The sequence below is a fragment of the Lagenorhynchus albirostris genome, chromosome 18 (assembly GCF_949774975.1).
Source record: "Lagenorhynchus albirostris chromosome 18, mLagAlb1.1, whole genome shotgun sequence".
NCBI classification, from domain to species: Eukaryota; Metazoa; Chordata; class Mammalia; order Artiodactyla; family Delphinidae; genus Lagenorhynchus; species Lagenorhynchus albirostris.
Window position 1 is genome coordinate 69,176,019 of NC_083112.1, and position 22,847 is coordinate 69,198,865.

Below are 22,847 nucleotides of genomic sequence, written 5' to 3' on the forward strand. Positions count from 1 at the left end.
CCTAAGGACCAGGGGACATTGTGGCTGACGTTTTCCCATCTGTATAACCAGCCTGTTTATAAGTTGATGCAAAATCTAAAAGGGGGTGATGGCATGTATCTTCTGGGCTTGCCGTCTGCTCTACTGGCTTCAGGAAAAGAGTGGCGTTAAGTCCCACAGGAGTCGTCTGGTTGTTTCCCTTCACTGCAAATGTAGGGTGCTGTGGCTTTAAGTGCATTGCTATTCTGCCCCTTGCTTCACTGCAGAATGAACAACAATGATGTTCTGCTGAACATCAATTACAGACGTTTTAGAAAGGGCTCAGCCGTTTTGTGAGAATGAAGCTGTATTACTCAAGTGTAATGAGCCAAGAGGAAAAACGTCTCGTTTTCATGCAGCACTAGTACAGACCCATGCCCTGGCTGCCAAAGATCCTTTTGTGAGTTTGGAAGGTACAGAGTATTCACTCAGCCTTATGAGCACTAACGTGAAAGGAACCTTCTGGCTTAGGAACTGAGCTGAAATGAATAGCAGGGACAGAGCTTTTGCCAACTAATTATCGACGGAATATTCAAATACAGAGTTTGCAAAATGCCAGCTCCTTAGTGGCCCCTCCACCAAGCCGTCTCCTACCCCCAAAACACATACATGTGAAAAGGGTTTAGAAATGATCATCAACTCGAAGTAAATTCTTTTACAAATCCAATATTTATTTTATTTTCTTATGTACAAAAAGTAAACTCTAAATGAACATAAAACGAAATAAAATCCTTTCGGCTGTACTGACTTTAATTGCCCATTATCTTACTGTCACAATTAATCATATAAACACTATATGGACTGTTACCACAATGTCACATTTATTATACAGAAGGAATGTGATATTTGCCTAGTTAAGAATGTTAAATAGACAGAAATAGATCATAAAGCAACTGGGGGAGTAGGGTGGTGGTCAAAGGATTCTGAGATCAACACTGTATTAAAAGAAGTAATCTAGGAACTTCCCTGGTGGCGCAGTGGTTAAGAATCCGCCTGCCAATGCAGGGGACACGGGTTCGAGCCCTGGCCCAGGAAGATCCCACATGCTGAAGAGCAGCTAAGCCCGTGCGGCACAACTACTGAGCCTGTGCTCTAGAGCCCATGAGCCACAATTACTGACCCCGCGTGCCACAACTACTGAAGCCTGCACGCCTAGAGCCTGTGCTCCACAACAAGAGAAGCCACCACAATGAGAAGCCCGAGCACCGCAACCAAGAGTAGCCCACGCTCGCCGCAACTAGAGAAAGCCCACACGCAGCAACAAAGACCCAAGGTAGCCAAAAATAAATAAATGAATAAATAAATAAATAAAGAAGTAATCTAAACAGCAAATCTCCAATCAAGAATTGTGTAGTTAAAGGCCCAAATGCACTTCTACATGGTTGACCCAGCATAAAAGAACCACTGTTGCATCCAGAGGACATGGACAGCTGATGTGTGAAACATATACAATTGAGCTGTGAGATAAAGAAATTGTGAGCTGGGAGTGAGATTTTGGAGAGTACCATTATTTCTATAGGAGAGTCTGGTAGCAAGGGCATCATTTTGAATTGAACACTGCAATAGTGTGTTGGGGGCGACTCAATTTCTTTGCTGATTTATGGCAAAACAGACCTACCTTGGGTAAGAGATGAAGCCAAGGGTAACATCACACATGCAAAGATTTTTAAAATGAGCTGAATCATGTAGTTTTACTTTTTTTTTGCTAAACTCTATTATTAAAAGGCTTTTTAAGAAACTCAACATCTTTAAGTAACTGTGTACCCCCAAGTGATCCATGTACAGGTTTGTTTTAAACCAGTCAGCTCTTTGGGCCCATTTCTTTGCTTGGTAGCTGCACACGCAGTTCTCTTGGGAACAGGCCAAGGGGACAGACATTGACTTGTTCTGATGTCTAATAGCTTGTACATGTTTTTTAAAGTAACATGAGAAAAAGAGTATACTTTTTAAAATTCAGAATCTAACTTGTAAAACTACTCATTTTAGCATGAGCTCAGTGTTGACATTTTCAGATCAATCATAAATAATAAATTCTCCCAAGAGAGGTATTTCTAGAGGAAGTGGGAAAAACGTGAACTAAAGATACAGCTCCTGCACCATAAATATCAGCCACTTTGGGCTAAGCACTCTCTCAGGGGGTGAAAATAATGCGTCAGAGCATACATGAATATACCTTAGTTTACAGAGGTGGAATACAGGAAATTTTGAGTGATCTGCATCTGGTATAGTTGGTATAGTTGCTAATATTACGAAACTGCCATTTTGCAGATTCTCTTGAACGCGTGATAATAACCCGTCACACACACAGCTTTGACAGACCCAGTTTTATGCCTTCCTATGGCAGGACAGAAATCAGTTGAAAAAATCTTGTTACAAGTTGGACTTAAATTATACATCAATTATGGATTGCTCACTGGACAATGAAAGAACATATCAGAAGTCAGTTTTCACCAGTGGACTTTCATCTTCACTGGCTTCCATCTAAATGTCCAGAAGGTCATCTCCGCTTTCGTCGCTCTCCACTGTCAGCTGCCGAGTCCACCACTTCTTAACCTCGGAACCACAGGAAGCTGTGTCTGTCATGGGGTTCATCTTGCACACGACAGATTTCATTGTGGTCCGCCCTCCAAACCGTAAGTTGACCGAAGACACCGAGTGGCTTATTGGTTTTGGTGCTGTGGAATCAACAAGAGTCCCGTGAGCAGCCTGGTGTGGCTTCCCCCCGTTGCTAGCCATTCCTGAAACCCCCGATGGTCCTGTCAGTCATACTTTCCAGGAGCAAGTCCTACCCATAGATGTCACGTATGAAACCTTTCAAATACTTGGTTCTTTATATTCATAGTGGACTATGAATAGTGTTATGTGTTCATGGACTAGTAACACCATTTGAAAAAAATATGTTGCTTGCAATTTTGGGGGGTTTTTTGTTGTTTTTTTGCGGTACGCGGGCCTCTCACTGTTGTGGCCTCTCCCGTTGTGGAGCACAGGCTCCGGACGCGCAGGCTCAGTGGCCATGGCTCACGGGCCCAGCCACTCCGCGGCATGTGGGATCTTCCCGGACCGGGGCACGCACCCGTGTCCCCTGCGTTGGCAGGCGGACTCCCAACCACTGCGCCACCAGGGAAGCCCTGTTGCTTGCAATTTGAGATAACTACAAAAACTAAAAAAAAATCACTAAAAGTTCCAGTTTGGGCAAATAAAGTGTCATGGAAATGTGTCAGTGTTCATTACTATATACATATTAATATAAAGAAACAACAAAGGAAAAGAAGGGATAGATAGTGTAATAGACAGGGGAGAGGAAGAGGTTTGGAGAAGATAAGGGAGGAAAGATGTGGGTAAATAACATTTTTTTTTTTTGTAAAAACAAGTGTAGCATCAGAGAAAAAGGCATGATTCCTGGACAGATTTAAAATACGCTAAGGGCAGCATTCATCTTTCCAATCCATGTGCCTGGATAAAGCAGCTTGTATGAAGACTTTGTTGACACACTCATGGCTTTGGGATTCTATCAGTCATGGTTTGGGGTCCCACTTCTGTGACCTGTAGATGTAACCAACATCAAGTTCATGCCTCTGAACCCAAGTTTCCTCAAGTGCAAAATGAAGAGATTACCAGTTTCCTCACTGGACTGTTGTGAGAATTAAAATAGATTAAATGAGATGACCTAAGAAAATGCAGAGCAGAACCGCCATGTAGTCCAGCACTCCACTTGAGGGTGCACATGTGAAGGAGACAAGATCACTATCTTGAAGAGATACGTGTGCCCCTATGTTCATGGCAGTATTATTCACCATAGCCAAGATACGGAAACAACCTGTGTCCATCGACAGATGAATGGATAAGGAAACCGTGGTGTGTATCCAATGGAATATTAGCCTTAAAACAGAAGGAAATCCTGCCATTTGCAACAACATGGATGGACCTGGACGGCATTATGCTAGGTGAAATCAGACAGAGGAAGGCAAATCCTGTATGCTCTCAGTTACATGTAGAATCTAAAAAAGTCAAATTCATAGAAGTAGAGAGTAGAATGATGGCTACTGTGGGTGGGCAGGTGGGGGAAATGGGGAGGTGTTGGTCGAGGGGTACGGAGTTTGAGTTGTGTAGGATGAATGAGTTCTGCCAATCTAATGTCCAGCATGATGAATATAGTTAATAATTCTGTATTGTATACTTGAAATTTGCTGGAAGACTAGATTTTAAGTGTACTCACCACACACACACAAATGGTAGCTTTGTGAGGTGACACATATGTTAATTAGCTCTACTGTAATAATCATTTCAGTGTGAACGTTTATCAAAACATCACATTGTACACCTTAAATGCATACAACTTTTACACAAAAACGAAAGGGAAAAAAGAAAAAAAAGAAAATGCATAGCATGACACTGGGGGGTACATCATTGGTACCCCATCTTCAAATGCTCTTTTTCCTGCCCAGTGCCTCTTCAAACTCAGGGCGTCCCCAATACCATGTCCCCTTAATTATCACCGTTGCTGGCACTGGGGCCACCTATGGGCCTTGGAAGCCACTTTTGACAGCATCCTTTCTTTCATCCTTTTAAGTGAATACCAAGGACTGTGCATCTCCCCTAGGTCGTCTCTCCTGTCCGTCCCTCCATGGTGTGGACCACCGCCTTCACCCGTGTCCTCATTGCCTCTCGCCCACACTATTGCACCATCCTCTGGCTCGTAACCCTGCCTCGGGGCTCTGCCACAGACAGCCCACTCTTTACACTGCTGCCATGTGAGTCTTCCTCAGCAGGATTCCAAATGTCAGGTCTTGCTCAGAAATCTCTCCTGGTTCCTGACTGCTTACAGGATGAAGTTGAAACCACTCAGCCTGTAATTTGGGGTTGTTCATGGCCTGGCCCCAGCACTTATTCAATCTTGTTTCCTCTCACTCCCAGCTTTCCTTTACCAGGTGGAAGGAAGTCCGGTTCTCTCTGATCCCTGCATAATAGCCTCCGGGGTAGGAAAAAAGAGATTTCCCTCCCTGGTGTTAAGTGGCACTGGACAAGGGTAAGGCGAACTGTCTTCTGCTTTGCGGGACAGATGTGCTACGGAAGACTTTGCAACAGTCTCTGTCTCCTCACTTGAATCGGGCTGAGGAAGGGACACAATTCTAGAGCCTAGGAAGCCCCCCGCTTTCCCGCGGGCTCACTTCTCTACAGAGAAAACCCTGGGCCGGGCAGATCATTGCTCTCCTGCCACCTCTGCATGGCCTGAATGGGATTATCCTGGCTTTCCAGACCCCCATGTCCCTCTAGAAGAAAACGCTCTCACTGAATCAATAAAATGTGGAAAATAATAGGACCGTGAGGCTTAAAGGAGGGAACGTGTGTAAGGCCCTCACAACAGTGATTGGCGTACAGTAGGTACTATAACAGATGAGATTGCACTAAATAAGTTTTGTTGTTCCTTCTTTGAGAAACCTGTGTCATTTCTGAGTGACATGTATCCACCTACTCCCTCTTAGATTAAATGAGTGTTGCCTACGTTTGGGAATGCCTGGAATGTGCACCAGAAGTCCCTGGTGGTAATCACCACCACTTTCTAGATCGTGGTTATAATATCTTTGTTAATAGGTGCTGCCTTCTCTATTAGCTGACTGTTCTGTTCAGAGAAGTTATTTTGAGGGAACTGTTTTTGATGAGGGAAATACCTTTTTCATTTACTGTCTATAAATACATCTTTAGAGGCAGACCTGAATTTTGAAGTTCAAGACCCCAAACACACAAAGAGCACGGATGCCCTGAAAATGCCCCACTTGCTCGAGAAAGGACTTGCCATACATACCCGAGGGCAGGCGCCACTGGCCGAACTTCCTCTGGGGCTTCCCGGCCTCGGCTGCGTCCTGCCGACTGGCTCCCCGGTCCGACAGCGTGGGGCTCAGAAGCCGCTGCCTGCTGCTTGTCTGCAGGGGTGCGGGCGGGAGAATCAGGCGGTTATTCCTCGTGCTGTGCTCTCCTCCTCTGTGCACTGGCCTGGACCCTCATTTCATTTTAAGGAAGGAAGAAAGCCCCGCAGGAAAGTAAGTGGCGAAGACAGCACAGACCCATGGTGTCAACAGTGGGGACAGGAAGAATGAAAATGGGTAAAAAGAGTCAGGGAAAGTGAAAGAGTCACCACTGCACAGGGTGAGGAAAGCAGGCCCGACCCTGCAGGTAGTGCTTTTTCTTGGGTATCCCTCCCAGACTCCTCCACTCCCAAGGCCACACACCTGCCACCCCTGGGGGCACCGCCACATACCAGGGCGGGGGAAACAGTGGGACTGCCTGGTTTGGGGACAGTACACGCTTGCCAACCCAGAGCCTCCAGAAGAGTTCTCAGCGGACAAAGCTCTAGGATGGGCCCCGGAAGAGAACAAAACTTAAACCAATTAAGACTGAAGCCAAAGAGAAATGCTCAGATCTCCGTGCATTTCACCCCGTCTCCGGTTCACCATCCGCATCCCTTTCCTTATCAGCACCGTAGTTCTCACCTCTCTTCAGTGGCCCCTCGGGCTTTTTGACCTAAAACCGGAGAGCTCTGTTGCCATCACCTCCCCTGTCTCGCTGGCTGTGAGGCAGGAGATAGATGGGCCCCAGGCTGAACAGCTGGAGTGCATCCCCCGTGGACAGAGTCCAAGATGAAGAGGAGAAGCTGAGCCCTGCTCAGATAAGAGACACATATTCCTCATCCTCGAGGTCAAGGAGACCTTCCCGACTACACACACGCAGAAAGGTTCCTCGGAGGTCAAAAAGGGAGGGGGGCGCCACCCCATGGTAGGTGATGTCAACCTACCCATGGGCCTCTTCGCTAGAATCCATCTTGGCTAAGAGATGCGTGCGCACACAGGGGAGGACCCTGAGATATGCCAAATACAGGCTCAGAACCAGGCAAAGTAAGATGATTGGCCAAAGGAAGCTGGACGAAATGCCGCATATAAGTGATTCAAACTACCAGGAGGGTGCGACTCTCCCTCTGAGCCCGCCCGTGTGTCTAGCCACGCGTATTCTTTTTCCTCCTAAGAAACACTTTACTTGTTTCACTACTTTTTTTCTCTTTGTGGCCATTCATTTCGACACAACTGACGGGCCAGGGCCTTGTCACTGGTGTGGTCTAGTGGCTGGGATTCAGCGCTCACACCGCCACAGCCTGACTTCAGTCTCCGGGGAACCGAAATCCTGCTTCAAGCCGCTGCAGGCCAAGGTCACCCGAGATCAGCTGTCTTGCTCTTACCCCGGCACCACACGCGACCACTGCCAGCCATCCTCAGGGCAGACAGGCAGCAGGGCCATTGTAGAAGCCCCACGTCCCTGCTGTGTTGACCGTCCCTGCACAAGTAGTCAGTGGCACGTGATTCCTACTGGCTGGGGAGCCAACGACATGAATCCACCCAAAACTAGGCTGTAGAACAAGAGGGCCCCTTGGAGCGTCCTGCTGGGCCACGGAGCCCCTGGCTTCAGTGTCTGTCACCTGCCCCGATTGTGTCACCACACACCCAGATCCGAGACCAGCTCCAGCCGATTCATAACTAAGCCTCACAAAGGCTGGGCCTCCTGCCAGTTGCTTCTCACACACAAGGTCTCCAGGACGCTGGTGACTCTGTGCTTTTTTTTTATGGACGTGCAGATACAGTCTAGAAATGAAGCTATGCCGGGCCCTAGTACACAGAAGGTCCTCAAGCTAAGACTCCCCAAATTCCATATGCTCTTCTGATGCCCAGCTAAAGAAGGACAAATCCTCAGTGAGCCTATTTAAGGAGGTGGAAGGCCAACTGCAAGCATTTTTGCTCATTTTACTGCAAGTTTCTGTGACTTGGTGAGGAGGAGAAAACACTTAGGACAGAGCTTCAGGCAAGCCATATTCTCGTAAGTCATGTGATGTTAACTCTTCAGACAAAAATCCAACAGGATTATTAAGTTCAGAGCATTCCCACTGTTTTTTGTATCTATACAAATCAGAATCTTTTGAGATAACCTGCACTGATTCAGGGATGACAAAGACACAAACATCAACTGGATCGTGTTCCAGTTTTTTTTTTCCAACTTCCTATTAGAGATAGTGTCACTTGTTTAAAATGACCACGTGAACGGGCATCGATTCATGTTTGCGAACACCCTCAGGTGACGGACGCCTCCCCCCCGGACTGTACCTCGGGCTGCATGTTGTTATCTTGACTGTTGGCATTCAGGTCCTCGCTGGGCTGCGTGGTCTCAATACTGGGTGGGTTCAGAAACCGGCTCAGCTCCTGCTGTTGGCTCTCTCTCAGGCTGTGGATGATGCTGCAGGACTGCTGCTGTTTCTATGGAAATAGGATTGTTCTTTCAGGGACCAGAATTTCAGCCCAGCATCCCCCTGCCCGTACCGCTCAAATCTTATTTTCTTCTCTCTTCTTCAAAGGACCTGAATGCCTGGTGACCTCTTAAGAGCTTCCAGGTAAAGGTTCTTAACTGGTTTCCCTGAGGAGTATCAGATTGCTTTAAGGGATGACTTGGAGACTTAGGAATTGCCTTCCCATCCTGTTTTCATTTGCATAACAATTGGACTAGTTACGCTCACTGATGCTACCTTGTGTTTTACTTTAAATGGAGTTTTTTTCCTTCTCTGAAAACATTTTTTTTTAATCGAAGTATAGTTGATTTGCAATGCTAAGTTTCAGGTGTACAGCACAGCGATTCAGTTATAGATATATTCGTTTTCAGATTCTTTTCCTTTATAGGTTATTACATAATACTGAGTACAGTTCCCCATGCTATACAATATAACAGAAGTTTTAGATCATTAATGTGAATTTCTATTTTTTTCCCTTCTTATCTTACACTGTGCCAAGCCAATGTGGATCGCTCCTTTCCTCTAAATTGGAAGAGGTAGGAGACTTGGGTGGATGAGTGAAACCCTTGCTTCACTCGTCTTGGCTCTGGTTGGAGCAGGCTAATCCGGCAGCGGGCCAACCTGTCTTGGCGCACACTGAGGCCTGGACGGTCTGGGGTGAGTGGGCACTGCCCGTGCCCTGTTAGGGCCTGTGGGGGGCAGACGTGATCCCTGACCTAGCAGGGCTATGGTGGCCCAGCTGCCGCAGCTGCCTTGCTATTAGAGGTTGGACGGGCTCCTTGCTCTGGGGACCTTTTCTCCTCCGATAGATATGTTTCGAAGTTGGTGGTGTTCTGAGAAACAGGATTAAAAAAGAAATCTGTTATGGATAAATGTTTAGTGGTTAGTTTGATTTTCTTCCCCTGTGTGTGAAGCATAGGTCAAAACCACTCATAAAAGTAATAACCTAATAGAAGTGCCCACTGTAAACACAGTCTGTATCAACACAGTGTATATTCATGGATTTATGAGTTAGAGAGTCTTAAAGCTTATAGTTCAGGAAGCAGATCATAAACTCTGGGGAGAGGCGGTCATTAATTAAAGATCAAACAACATTGTCAACAATATGTTGGTATTTTTAGGAGTAATTTAAAAGTAGTTTTGTAAATTCAGTTGCCGTTCAGTATGTAGAGATTTCTGGCATTGTGAACACTCATATTTCATAAACGGAGATCATAAATATTTTAATATCCATAAACTGCTTTTTCAACATTCATGCTAAGTTATAAAAATGTGATTCAATGGAAATTTCTTATGGACTCTGCTCAAGAGGGTATGGCTGAAGGTGGACCAGAATTCAGGTTTGAATCATCGTTAAGTGGATAAAGGTGACGTGGCTATGGGCTCATAAGGTGATCACAGAAGGCTCCAGCGTAGGTGCTGAAGGAGCTCTTTCCGTTTGACCCTCCTTTGGGAGGAGGGAGTAAAGCCTGACGGGTCCGGCTCACTCACGGCTCTGATGCGCTTTAAGCACTTCTTCAGCCACATGCGGATGGTCTGCTTGGCCACCTCCTCCTCGATGGTGTACTCCAGCTGCTCCCTTGCGAGCAGCTCCTCCAGCTGCAAACTCTTCCGGATGTCAACCGACCGGTAGGAAAGCATGCTGGTGGGGGGGGAACATGCAGTGATGAGCTCTGAGGTACCTGGGGTCTAGACTCTCAGAATCCAGAGAGAACATCACTCCATCCAACCAACGTAACATCTGGACACCAGCCCTGACCAGCTGGAGGGCTTGGGCTGGTTATGTCACCTCTCTGTCTCTCTACCCTCATCTGTCACATGGGGAGAGTCATGAGACCTACCTTACTATGTGACGAAGTTTGCTAGTATTCGCAAGGTACTTGCAACACGGTAAGCGTTTGTGAAACAAAATGTCCAGGCTAGGCCCTGACCTACATTATCAGCTGCTTAAGACTCTGGAACTTTCCCTGTAGAAGGAAGGCTGCTCTTTCTATACTGTCTTCACATTCAGATCCAATTGGTGATGGTCAGGAGGCTTGGCTGTGGGTCATGCATCCAATCCCCCCTGCCATTTCCCTCTCAATTTACCTCATTTGCCCCCTACATCTTCCTCATTCATGTTAGATGGGTGCAAAGCCAGGGTGGAACGTTCACTCCCATTTGGCCCTCGATACAATAGGCCCAGGCAGTGGCAAATGAAAGCAACACAGCTGACGTGCTGCACTGGGGCCCCTGGGCAATAAGGCACCTCATTGCGTCCAGGCTGAGGGGCTCAGAGCCAAAGGCACAGCGCCTTCTGGTGCTACCTGGTGCAGCCGCGGTACCCAGGTTATTGTTCAGCCTCTGCCTACCCCGAGCTTCGAGCTCAGAACCCTCTCCATAGTCCAGATCACAGCCTGGAGGCGCCGGAGGGGCCCTCCCCGTGCAGGTGCAGCCCTGGTACAATGACCTACTCTTGTTTGCTAAGGTTCTTCCCACCATGGGCGAAGAAAGCACGTTTGCTCTTCCTCTCTTCTCTGCCTCATCAAGAATCTCATCGTTGAACAGTTGTCATCATATCCAGGGCTAGAGGAATAGGGAGGGGCAAAGGATGCCACCATCAACTTCGCCTGGGTCCATGTCATCAGACACACCAATGTGATCCAAAGAGGCTGTGTGTTAATTATTAGGGACAGTGATATGTCTATGCACCTGACTTTCAGCCTAAAACTATTTGTCACTAGGAGGGAAGATGGAGTGACATTCTGAGAGAGATGGCATCCTTTGCTGTTCATTGGTGTTCTCTGCCTCATCTTTTCCTGCCTTTTAGCTTTCCCCTAGGAAGAAGTGAAGAGAGGGAGGTAAAATCGATAACTTGAGAGAACTTCTCCCAGATCTTTCCTCTGTTCTGGTCTTTTTTCAAATTCCAGTCACAACGTATTTCTGTACGCCTGAACGCTCCTGAAATTTGTGACACAGTACCCAACATTTTAACTTGCCAGGTATATGCAACATGATGAAAATAGTTACTGGTGGCAGAGGAGGGTTCTTGACTTTTTCTGGGGCATGGATCCTTTGGCAGTGCAGCTGATGGGACATTTCTTAGAACAAGGTTTTAAATGCATTAAAAAATCTGCATTACAAAGGAAACCGGTTATATCGAAATACAGTTCTCAAATTATTTTCTTTGAAAAGGTGATGACGTAGTAACATAAGTGCTTCTGTATTATTACATTAAATAATAACATCTAGCTGAGGTCAAATGACTACCGTAACTCAGAACTGGTGAGCATAACGGATATTTTAAGATATCAGACACACAGTAATGCATGTGAAAATGTCTGTGATTTCTACTGGTGACAAAGATACATGTATATCATTGAAGAAAATGCTGCATTTCAGTGAGTGATTAGTGAAAATAAAGATGTAATTGTTTCCCTTTCCAAGACCACGGACCTCTGAATTCTAACCATGGACTCCCGTTTAAGAAGCTCTTATGGGTTGCACTGTTTTCCCCTCAACAAAAGCTATGTTGGAGTCCTAACCTCCAGTACTTTGAAGTGTGATCTTATTTGGAAATAGGTCATTGCAGATGTAGTTAGTTAGGATGAGGTCATGCTGGAGTAGGGTGGGTCCTTAATCCAGTATGACTGGAGTCCTTATAAAAGGGGCATCTGAACACGGACGCAGACACACACACAGAGGGAGCACGCCTTGTGAAGATGAAGCAGAGATGAGGGTGATGCTTCCACAAGCCAAGAAACACCAACAATGGCCAGCGAGCCACCAGCAGCTGGGTGAGACCTGGATCAGATCCCCCCTCACAGCCTCATAGGGAACCCAGCCTGCTGACACCTTGAATTCACTTCCAGCCTCCAGAGCCGGGAGACTAAACTTGCTGTTTAAACCGCTCAGTGTATGGTATTTTGCTAGAGCAATCCTAGTGAATAATACAGAAGCCTCTGTGTCCCCCTTTGTCCCGTCTGGGTTCTCATGAAATGGCTGGAAAATGGGGTTTGCCAACCAACCAGGGGCAACCGTCCCCGGGTGGGCCAGGCCGACTGTGGCCGGACCTGTGAGTGAGAAGGTCGGGGGCTGTAGCTCGCACTTGACCACAGGGGCCTGAGGAACAGAGCAGGTGCCCAGCTCTCCTGGACCACTTCCTTCCTGCGGAATGAGGGGCGGCCCGGCTTCTCTCCCTGTGCAGCAGAGACGCAGGGCTGTGAACCGCGTTACCTGAGCACATCATGGAAGGTGACATCACCGCCGTTGTGCAGCCTCTCCATCTCGTAGCACATGTGCTTGAACAGAAGCTTGTCCTTGTCCAGGTCCACCTCCAGCCTCCCCCGCAGAAGCCGCAGCAGGAACTTCACGCGGAAAGTCGGGATCACCCCCTGGTGACAGAGCACAGTCACTCGGAAACAGACCACAATGATTCGCTTGGGGTTCTGTTTGCACAGCAAAGAAGCCCACAGCTAGCTCTCAAAAGCTAACATAATCGGCACCGGCACAAGGAAGCCTCTGGCCTCCCCGAGGCCGGGGGGCTCTGTGCACCCAGGGGAGCCAGGGATTAGGAGCCCAGCCCGTGGAGTTGCTGCTGGAGCATCTCTGGTTCTAGAGGGCGTCCCGCCGCCACGCGGGGGCAAGGAAGAGGCAGAGGGGAGCCTCGGCCTACCCCGGGCCCAGCTTCTACGCTCCCTCTTCTTCCTGTTGCCCCCTGCACTGCCTCAGCCGTGTTCACCTGTTTCTCTAACACACGTGCCAAGTGGGCCAGTAACGCACGGAGCGGAAAAAATGGGGCCGACACGTGTGTATGATCCTTCACTTAGTCCGGATGCTGGGGACTTCTAACCATGGGCTCAGAGCTACCCTTCTAGGGAAAGACTACTCCTTTCCGGGGCTTCTCTGTTGGTAGGACAATTACATCCAGCAGGACGGGGCTCCCAGATCTGCCCTCTGCTGGTCGGAGCAGATGCAGATTCCGAGGACCTAACACATGTCACTCCGTTCAGGGCAACAAAACCTACGGTGCCAGCCTGGCTGTGACTTTGAGTTAAGGAGTTGGGTGAAAGGCAGGGACGTTGGTAGCCCGTGAATTCCTGTCCGTTACGAATGTCTACACGTGTGAGCGGTGGTGTCGCCTTCCGTGTGTGTCAATGGAAAGCAGGTTCCTTGCGGTGGCAGTTACGGAGACCTAAGTGGATGCAGGTGAGACAGAGACAGGGCCAGACACCTGCACACGCAGGTCACTGTCTCGGAAGAACCCCCCCCACCCACCCAGGCCAGTGCCTGGAGGCTGTTAAGGAGAGAGGGAGCAAGCCCAGGGGCTGGAGAAAGTCCTGCATGGCAGTGCAGACCCCAGCTCTGGTCCAGGACCCCGTTTGCTCTGCCCCTGGCTCCCTGGTCTCTGTGTCTACAGTCGTATCTTCCAGAAACTCTTTTCAGATCTTCCCCCAGGTCTGCCCATGGCTGAACTTTCCTCATTTGTCAGGTGTTACGTCAAATAACACGTCCTCAGCCAGGCCTTCAAGATCACCCCGCTAAAGCATCTGCCCCCCATCTCCAACCACTCTGTCCCGTGCCACCACCTTCTTCAAAGTGCTTATAACTTCTTGAAATGGTAATAATTATTACAATCATTATTGTTTGCCCACAATGGAACACAGGCTCTGTGAGCACGGGGACCTTGCCACCTCGTTCACTGTCACATCCCTGGTGCCTGGAACTGCGCCTGAAGCTTTGCTAGGAGAAGGGGGAAGCATCTGCTGCTCTGCCTAACTCTAGGCAATCTTGGGTAAGATGTATGATGAAAACATTCAAATAATAAGTCCAAAATGATAACTTTCAGAAACCACTTAAATAACTCCTTTGCACTTCTAATCAGAATTGCTGTGTGAGAGCTGAGGTGATCATGAATCTGTATTATACTGTCACTTTGGTGATCTGAACTTCACCCCCCTCCCTGCCCTGAGCCCCAGCTGGTCTCTTCAGAGCTCCCTTGGTTTCCTTTCCTTGCCAACCTCCTGAATATCTGAAGGAGAGGACGTTTGTGGTTGGAAAGGACACGATGGGAACTATTCTGTCCCTCTCCCTTCCTTGTACATTCTTCTAAATTGTCAATGACAGCTTTCTGCAATTCAGCAATGGCCTTTCCAAATTCAATACATGTCCACTGAAAACAACAAAACCACTGAAATGTCTGCAGTACGGCAGTTGGGGTAGGGGTGAGTTATGAGACAATACCTCTCTTTTGTCATCCACCATGTTCCATATGATTTGAAAGTGGCGAAGATCGTTGTAACTTAAAAGCTGGTCCTCCTCAGTGGAATAAAACAAGGAGAAATTCTCCACAATTATGGCTAAAAAAAAAAAGAAAAATGGGGATGTTAGACAATTATGCTAATCTGTCGTTTTTCAGAAAAAGTACATCTATTATAAATAATGAATTTTATCACCTACATTATAAGCCAGATTATTAAAGGGCTTTTAGTATGGTTTCCAAGTTGGCATGTTTTACACTTGGACTGAGCTATTTATCCAGCGTCCACCTTTGCAAAACACGCATTCTGTGTCTAAGATGCTCGTGCCAGCTGGCTTCAATTCTTAGTTGAGTTCCAGGGCAGCTTTTAAAGGTCAAGTTGAGTTCTGGATGGTCCCAAATCTGGGGGGACAGTGTATATCTTTTGAAAAAATAAATGTGATATTTCAAGGCTGGAAAGGTAGCGTTCCCTGGTATTTGTCCAACTGAATCCATGAGAAGAGCTTTTGAAATTAATGATCATAATAAATAGAACAACTCTTGAAATTGCAATCAACTGTCATTTACATGCCTTTCAAAGGTCTTTTCAGCTTCTGGACCGAGGGGCAACAATTTATAATTAATGCCATAAAACACCCACCCCAAGCAATCCAGGGTAATTACTTGGAAATTGTACATAATTACCTAATAACCTGAGTTTAAAGAGATTGAAAAATAATTCAATGAACATCACTTACCTACAAGCAGATTTAGCATGATGTAGGCAATGATGACATAAAATGAACAGAAATACATAAGTGCCCCAGCGTAATTCCCACAGTCTGTTGCCCAGTATGTAAATTCATCTGGAGTACAAAAGGGGGGCTGGACCTGTGGGCCCGTGGCGGGGAAGGGGGGACAGAGTGAGAGAAGAGAAGATTACAAATTTCTGTTAACTGACTGTAGTTGTGAACATATTCCTAACGATATAAAATATAAGTAACTTCAAAGTGATCTTTCAAAGGCCCATACATTGGGTACCTCATCTGTGGCAAAAATCAAAAAGAATATTTCACTTATACTATGCTTTTGGTCTTGTAGGATCCCAAGTTCATTGCCATTTTAGAAGCACAATGAACACGAACTCCCTTCCTTCAAGAGATACTCTTTGTGCCACCTCCACTAGCCCCAAAGAGTAAGTAGTCACTGTGATGCAAAACGCAGAAAGTCAGAGAAAAAGGTGTTTAAAAAAAACCTCTGACTTAAGTAATGGGTTAAGATTTAGGAAGATTTGCATACACAGCAAATTCACATTCAAGTTGTGTAAGGAAAAGCCAGTAATTCTCATTCCTGGAGCATCGTTATGGAATATCATTAAATGGCACAAGATTCAGGTTATCAAAAGCCTCCCCATTCTTCACTGGCCCAGTAAAACTCCAACACCTCTGAGAAGCCTCCTGGTTTCTTTCAGTCAGAGAGACTAGCTCTTTCTTCTGCATTTCCATGGCATTCTGCTTGTTTTTATCTAGAATTTATTTAATTCTGCCTTGTATTATTTTTGATTTGGTGAATTCTGTCCCCACTCATTCATGCATAAATTTCCTGAGCTCTTCCTATGTGCTAGGTTTATGCCCAGTGTTGGGGACAGGCTGGTGAGCAGGACCCAGACCCCTTCCCTCTGCCATGAAGCTGACAGTCTAGAACCCTGCAGTCCAACATGGACTAACTCCACGTGGCTATCTAAATCCAAATGTATGTTCATTAACATTCAATACAATTAAATACAGTTGAAAATTTGGTTCCTCAGTTGCACTAGTCACATTTCAGGTGCTCAATAACCACGCATAGGTGGTGGCCACTGAATTGCCATCTTTGCAGAAATTTCTTTTAACAGTTGGTCCAGAGGGTGAGAGGGAGCTGAAATAAACCAATCAAACCGATAACTCACTGCAGTTGTGCTACACACTACAAAGGAGAAATACAGAACACTGGGAGGACCCAGAACCAGCAGCCTTAGCGCTGGGCAGGATTCCTGAGGGAACTGAGCTTAAACTGAGACCTGAAGGATGATGAAGAATTAGGCTCTAGAAGTGAGGACAGCTGAGGGAGAGTATTGCTCAGAGCCCCTGACATAAACTCCTTGAGAATGCCTTGGAATCGCTGAAGACCGGGCACGTAGTACAGGGGCCAGTACAAACCAGGGACTCAGTGAATATCTGTTGAATTAAGTCAAAGAAGTGGAACTCTCCTGTTTGTACTTGACTGCCAAAATGTCAAAGATGGGAGGGAAAGAACAATGCTCACATAATGCAAATTTGTTGAATGGAACTACAATAGCTCGACTTGGGTTCACTGGAAATTTTTCCTGTATGTCCATGTATTGTAATGTAAAAGAATGCAATTTTACGGACTAAAGGGCCAGGATATGTGTTTTGTACACAGTCTAGATGCTACAAGGATGGTGCTGCCTATATTGTATCACCAAAGAGTTTTATCTGCTTCTAAGTGAAGGCATCGCGAGCGATGAGGGGACGTTTACCATGCAGTCATGCATAATCTTGTTCCAATCTTCTCCTGTGACAATTCGGAACAGTACGGTAATAGCTTTGCCAGCTGAAGAAAAGTTTGCATGCCTAATTTAAGGAAAAAAAACCAGAATGTGAGTAATATGGTTTGTCATGTAAGGGCTGTCACCACCAAAACACGTGGATTTTAGAGCAAATGTGATTGCTAAATTATCATTTCCAGAGGTTACACCCTTTTGTTTCTTATTTATACTTGCCTCCAAGTATAGCTATCTCAGTAGTCCAACCCTAGCATGGTGCCAGCAGTTTATTGCCATTCATCTTGAATGACTGAGAAAGCAAGCGTTGACAATTGGAAGTGATTCCTTCTTTTATGTGGATTATGCTATAAAAGATGGGGCCACCATATATCAAATAAGTGATCTCTGCAACAAGACACGTTTGTATTTAATTTTCTGTGTAAGGACTTAAAAAAAAAAACACTCAGAAACGGTTCCACAAAATTTAAGACAATCTTTGAAAAATGCTTTCCACATATAACAATTTGGGGGTCCTAACTTCCCATGTTTTGCTTAAAAAAAACAAAGCCATCTCAAAATTGTTTAATTAAAAAAATAATGTATCATTTCTGGCAGTATGTGGATAAAAGAATTGCTGGAATTCACCAGGATATTAGAAGTGGTTATTCCTGCATGGTGGTGGAATTATGGATTCTTTTTGTTTCCCTTTTTTTTTTTTTTTTTTTTTTTGCGGTACGTGGGTCTCTCACTGCTGTGGCCTCTCCCGTTGCGGAGCACAGGCTCCGGACGCGCAGGCTCAGCGGCCATGGCTCACGGGCCCAGCCGCTCCGCGGCATGTGGGATCTTCCCGGACCGGGGCACGAACCCGTGTCCCCTGCATCGGCAGGCGGACTCTCAACCACTGCGCCACCAGGGGAGCCCCTGTTTTCTTTTATTTCTGAATTTTCTAATTTTCTAACAGTAAGCATGCATAGTTTCAATGAGAAAAATGTCATTTAAAACTTGGCCATTTTATTTTGTTTTAATTTCCAAATGATTGCTTCCCCCTCCCCATCTTTGTCTAAAACACATGCAGATATGTATCCATGATTTCATTACTAAAAACGTTTGCTTAATATTTGAATAGAAAGATAAATAGGGCTTCCCTGGTGGCGCAGTGGTTGACAGTCCGCCTGCCGATGCAGGGGACGCGGGTTTGTGCCCCGGTCCGGGAAGATCCCACATGCCGCGGAGCGGCTGGGCCCGTGAGCCATGGCCGCTGAGCCTGTGCGTCCGGAGCCTGTGCTCCGCAACGGGAGAGGCCACAACAGTGAGAGGCCGCGTACCGCAAAAAAAAAAGAAAAGAAAGAAAGATAAATATATACCAACCTGTTAATGTTCTCCCCATATTTCACAGTACCAAATAAGACGACTCCAGCAAAAGCATAGCACAGCAGCAGCAGGAACATCCCCACTATGATAAAGAAGCTCTTATACATGCTGACGACCACTGTCAGCAGGAGCATCTTTAGTGTCACCTGTATGGAGGTGAGGGTGGGGGCGGGGATGCGGAAAGAGAAGGAGGGAGGGGACATTCATCTCATCAAGCCATGGTGAACCCGGGAAGTAAGTAACAGTTAAGCAGTCTGGCACAAAAGTGATTCTCAAGGATATCACTTGAAAGTTGCTTCCTATCTGGTATTAAATTTGAATTTTATTAAATACCATTAGACCTGAAGAAATTCTGCTCATATTTTAAACTTCAGCCTCTTTAGCCAAATTAATAAAAGTTCCACCACAATATTTTAAGCCTTCTATTTTTCTCTTCTCTTCCTCCCTAACTCTTTATTATACAGGCTGTGCATTTTTGGCCAATAGCAAGCAGACCCAGGATTCTTCCACAGACGATCATAAAAACAAAACTAAATGATGGTAAAATACCAAATAACCATCAAATATTTACCATACTGATTATGTGGATATATGGACCCTACATGAAATAAAGTTAGTAACAAAAAAGAAAACAGTGCTGTAAAAAATGAAAAATATATGTGGAATGTATTGAACATTAACAAAGAACATCAATAAATCTGGAATCATAGGATCATGAATATTTGTTAAAGATTATTCTTCTTTGCAGTAAAATTATTTAACTTTATTAAAAATAAAAACAATAAAAATAAAGAAGCATTAAGAAAGACCATTAGTCTTTGCTTTTGTGCCTGACATTTTATCTCTAGTTGATGATTGAGTTCACTCAGAAAATTAGAATAACTAAAATAACACAAATGTCAGGAAACGAATCACAAGACAATTAAGCTACCGATTCATTTGATAATTTGCTCATTTTGACTTATGATGTCTAGGAATTTGTTAACTCCAGCCCTGGAGACCCAGAAGGGCAGCTAAAGTCAGTTAGTCATCACTCCTTTCTTCAGTGTACACATGACCTATGACAGCATCTTCACAATGTACTTACATGCTTCCCGCAGATAGAGAAAAACCGGAAGACAATCACACACGCGCCCATCATGTAGGTGTACGCGTTCTGAAATTTAAACAGAGGAGAGCCTCTTGCAATTTGCACGAAAAATCTTGTTACAGTTCCATTTTTCATTTTAAGTCTTCTGTGAAGGCTACTGAATAATGAGTTTAATAAAATGTGAAAATTCCTCTAAGAAATGTATCTTAAAAAGGTGCTGAAAAGGTCACTGCCAAAACTCATGAATAAATATTAGCTATAAAATCAAATCTTAAATGAAACTTTCGTCTCTGTTTTGCTCAGCTGAATTCTGTATTTTAAAACTTATTTCACACAAAATAGTGACCAGGTCCTTTGAGGAGCGAGAAAACCCTAGGATAACAATGCAAGTGAAGAAGTCAAGGGAGACAGGAGATAAAAGAATCCTGGCTTCCTTCTACAACCAGAGGGGGTGCTGGTGTTGGAAAAGATTGCCAGGGGTCAGTTTCAGCTTCCTTCTCTCTGAAGGAAGCTGAAGCCAGCCACATGCACATTCGTCTGAGCTGATTTCAGAGAAGTCCTCCCTCTTGAAAACACATCCAGCTCTTCCTTCAAGTGTGTGATTGGCAGCAAGAGATGACTCGGTAATATCTCTTGCATGGATACCAAGGGGGAAAGGGGGGTGGTAGGAGGAATTGGGAGATTGGGATTGATACATATACCCTATTGATACTATATGTAAAATAGATATCTAATGAGAATCTACTGTAGAGCACAGGGAACTCTACTTAATGCACTGTGGTAACCTAAATGGGAAGGAAATCCAAAAAAGAGGGGATATATGTATATGTATAGCTGATCCATTTTGCTGTGCAGTAGAAACTAACACAGTATTGTAAAGCAACTATACTCCAATAAAAATTAATTTTTTAAAAAAAGAGAAGACTCAGTGTGCTCTATGACTAAGAAAGCTTCATCTGAGAACAAAGACCCCACCGGCTACAAGTGCAGTAACGACAGTGGCATTAAGCTGATGCCAAGGCGTGATTATTCCCCGGGAGCCTTGCTTAGTCAAATGACAACAGTCACAGATGGCCCCCAGGAAGGGAAGATCCTTGGTGAGATGCAAAGAAATGAATGTGTCTGCACAGAAGCATCTTTGGATGGGAACAAGGACTGTGTCTTCTTTCACAACAGTCCACTGCAAAATAGAATGGAGAAGGAAGGACCTTCCAGGACCACAGGTTCTTGGTGAAAAGCAGAAGCAGTCAGGCAGAGGCAAGCTGGCCTTTCGGGTATGTGATATCCTCTTTGGGGACACCCAGAATTAGAAAGTTTACTCATTCCCCTGTTTGGGCCGAATAGCTTTTGGCTACAATTTGTCTAGAAAAAGATACAAACACGGGCTTTGCTGCTCCTCTTTTCCATGTTAGCTCAGAGCCTATTGTAGATACCGTCTCTCTTTGCATTCTGGAAGGGATGACATCCCACAGCTTCTGAGATGATGACTTAATCCTTTACCTGGACTACAAGCTCCTGAGAGGTCTGACACCTCTTACCCAGCCAGATCTTGTACCACGTTCCCCTCGCTCCTCCTACTCCAGTCATACTGTCTATCCTCCCGAACCCTCCCATCATAGGGACAGCTGCCTGGAATGTTCTCCCCTCACCCTACAGACTGATCTCAATCATCACTCCCTCAGGGATGCCTTCCAGGATCTCTCTGATGAAGCCATCATGCACTCTCCTGTGTCATCACAGGGACACACGTGTTTCTCCGTCTCCCTCACCATAGCTGTAATTCTCACTGACCTGGGGGCATTTGATGAATACCGATCTAACATTCCAGGCTGTGAGGTTCATGAGAGCAGTGACTGTCTTTGTTTTTACCCATTACATTCTTCTCAATTGCTGGCACGGTGACGTGCAGCTTTTTAGTGCTCTGGATCCTTTGTCGTTTAAGGAAATGAACTGGGGTGACAACTGTTTTAAGGACACTCAGTATCTTCCTGAGCACAGCAATTTCATCCTAAAGCAAAGCCTTTGTGGTGTGTAAAGGGGTTCTCTGTGTTAGTGTAACTGAGCAGGACCCTATGGGGCCTTCCCGTAACAGAACCTCCTGCCCCCCCAGCCCATGTCCTCTGCCTGACTCCTGTCTGTAGAAAAACTTTAGCCAAAGAATAAATTTAATTGGAGAAGTGAGAAAATGCAGAAGCAAAGGAAAGCAGTCAAATAAGACAAAGTAATAATAGTTTAGCCATTAAACAAAGTCAAGGACCTTTAGTTCCTCCTCAAGGGCTATAAATAATATTCAGGTCACTGTATGACCAATTTCAAGATGATTGTCAGAGCTGACAGTGCTGTTCTGCACATAGCCCCCTCCCTCAACCTAGACAACCCTGAAACTCCCCTTTAAAAGCTCTCGTCCCCTGGCTGGCAGTGGGGAGTTGGTTCTTTGGGACATGAGTCCACCTTCTCCCCAGATTGCTGGCCTCCTGACTAAAGCAACCTTTCCTTTCCTACCGACACTTGTATCTCGAGTATTGGCTTTTATTTGGCACCTATGTGGCAGCCAACATGGGGCTGGAACCCATGAACCCATGACCTTGAGATTAAGAGTCTCATGCTTTACTGATTGAGCTAGCTGGGGTCAGTAACATTAGGGATTATTTTCCTGCATGACTCTAACACTGGAGAGGATGGGATACTGGACAGAAGAGCAGGGCAAAATAAGCCCACCCAATTACTTTTGGGTGGGATCAAGGAAGACTAAAGAAGAAAGAAAAAGTATTTATAATAATGTGTTATGGGGATGGTGGTGGGATGAACTGGGAGACTGGGATTGATATATATACACTAATATGTATAAAATAGATAACTAATAAGAACCTGCTGTATATAAAAAAAATAATGTTATGGGCTTGTATAATCTTTACAGTTAGAAGTAGTTCACATACTTGACCTTCGTAATGCGCATATGGACTAGGTAAATTATGAAAATATATTCCCAGTTCATAGCAGGGAACAAAAGATCACTGAAGACAAATAACTTGATTGAAGTGCTGGATTAGGAACCAGGTCTTCTGGACCTGTGCTGACCACCATGGCAGCCACACGTGGTCAGTGAGCATTTGAAATGTGGCCAGTCTAAATTAAGATGTGCTGTCAATGTGAAATAGGCACTCAAAGATTGAATACCAAAGAAAGGGTGTAGCCTCACTCCTTTATAATTTTTACATTTCTGACATATTGAAATGATAATGTTTTGGAAATGGTAGGTTAAAAATGTATTATTAAATTAATG

At 45.4% G+C, this 22,847-nt stretch overlaps 1 protein-coding gene across 1 annotated transcript in view; it reads right to left on the reverse strand.

Annotated features, from left to right (window-relative positions):
- Window positions 1–754: 754 nt before the first annotated feature.
- NALCN (sodium leak channel, non-selective) overlaps window positions 755–22,847 on the reverse strand; it is a 293,862-nt gene continuing 271,769 nt past the window's right edge. Inside the window, exons 35-44 of the mRNA XM_060129171.1 lie at window positions 19,562–19,630; window positions 18,472–18,620; window positions 17,098–17,191; window positions 15,317–15,449; window positions 14,564–14,679; window positions 12,557–12,714; window positions 9,833–9,983; window positions 8,163–8,312; window positions 5,822–5,939; window positions 755–2,693 (exon numbers count right to left, since the gene is read on the reverse strand). Of these exons, the coding sequence (XP_059985154.1) occupies window positions 2,500–2,693; window positions 5,822–5,939; window positions 8,163–8,312; window positions 9,833–9,983; window positions 12,557–12,714; window positions 14,564–14,679; window positions 15,317–15,449; window positions 17,098–17,191; window positions 18,472–18,620; window positions 19,562–19,630 (1,332 nt within the window). The 3' untranslated portion in view covers window positions 755–2,499. The remainder of the gene's footprint in view (window positions 2,694–5,821; window positions 5,940–8,162; window positions 8,313–9,832; window positions 9,984–12,556; window positions 12,715–14,563; window positions 14,680–15,316; window positions 15,450–17,097; window positions 17,192–18,471; window positions 18,621–19,561; window positions 19,631–22,847) is intronic.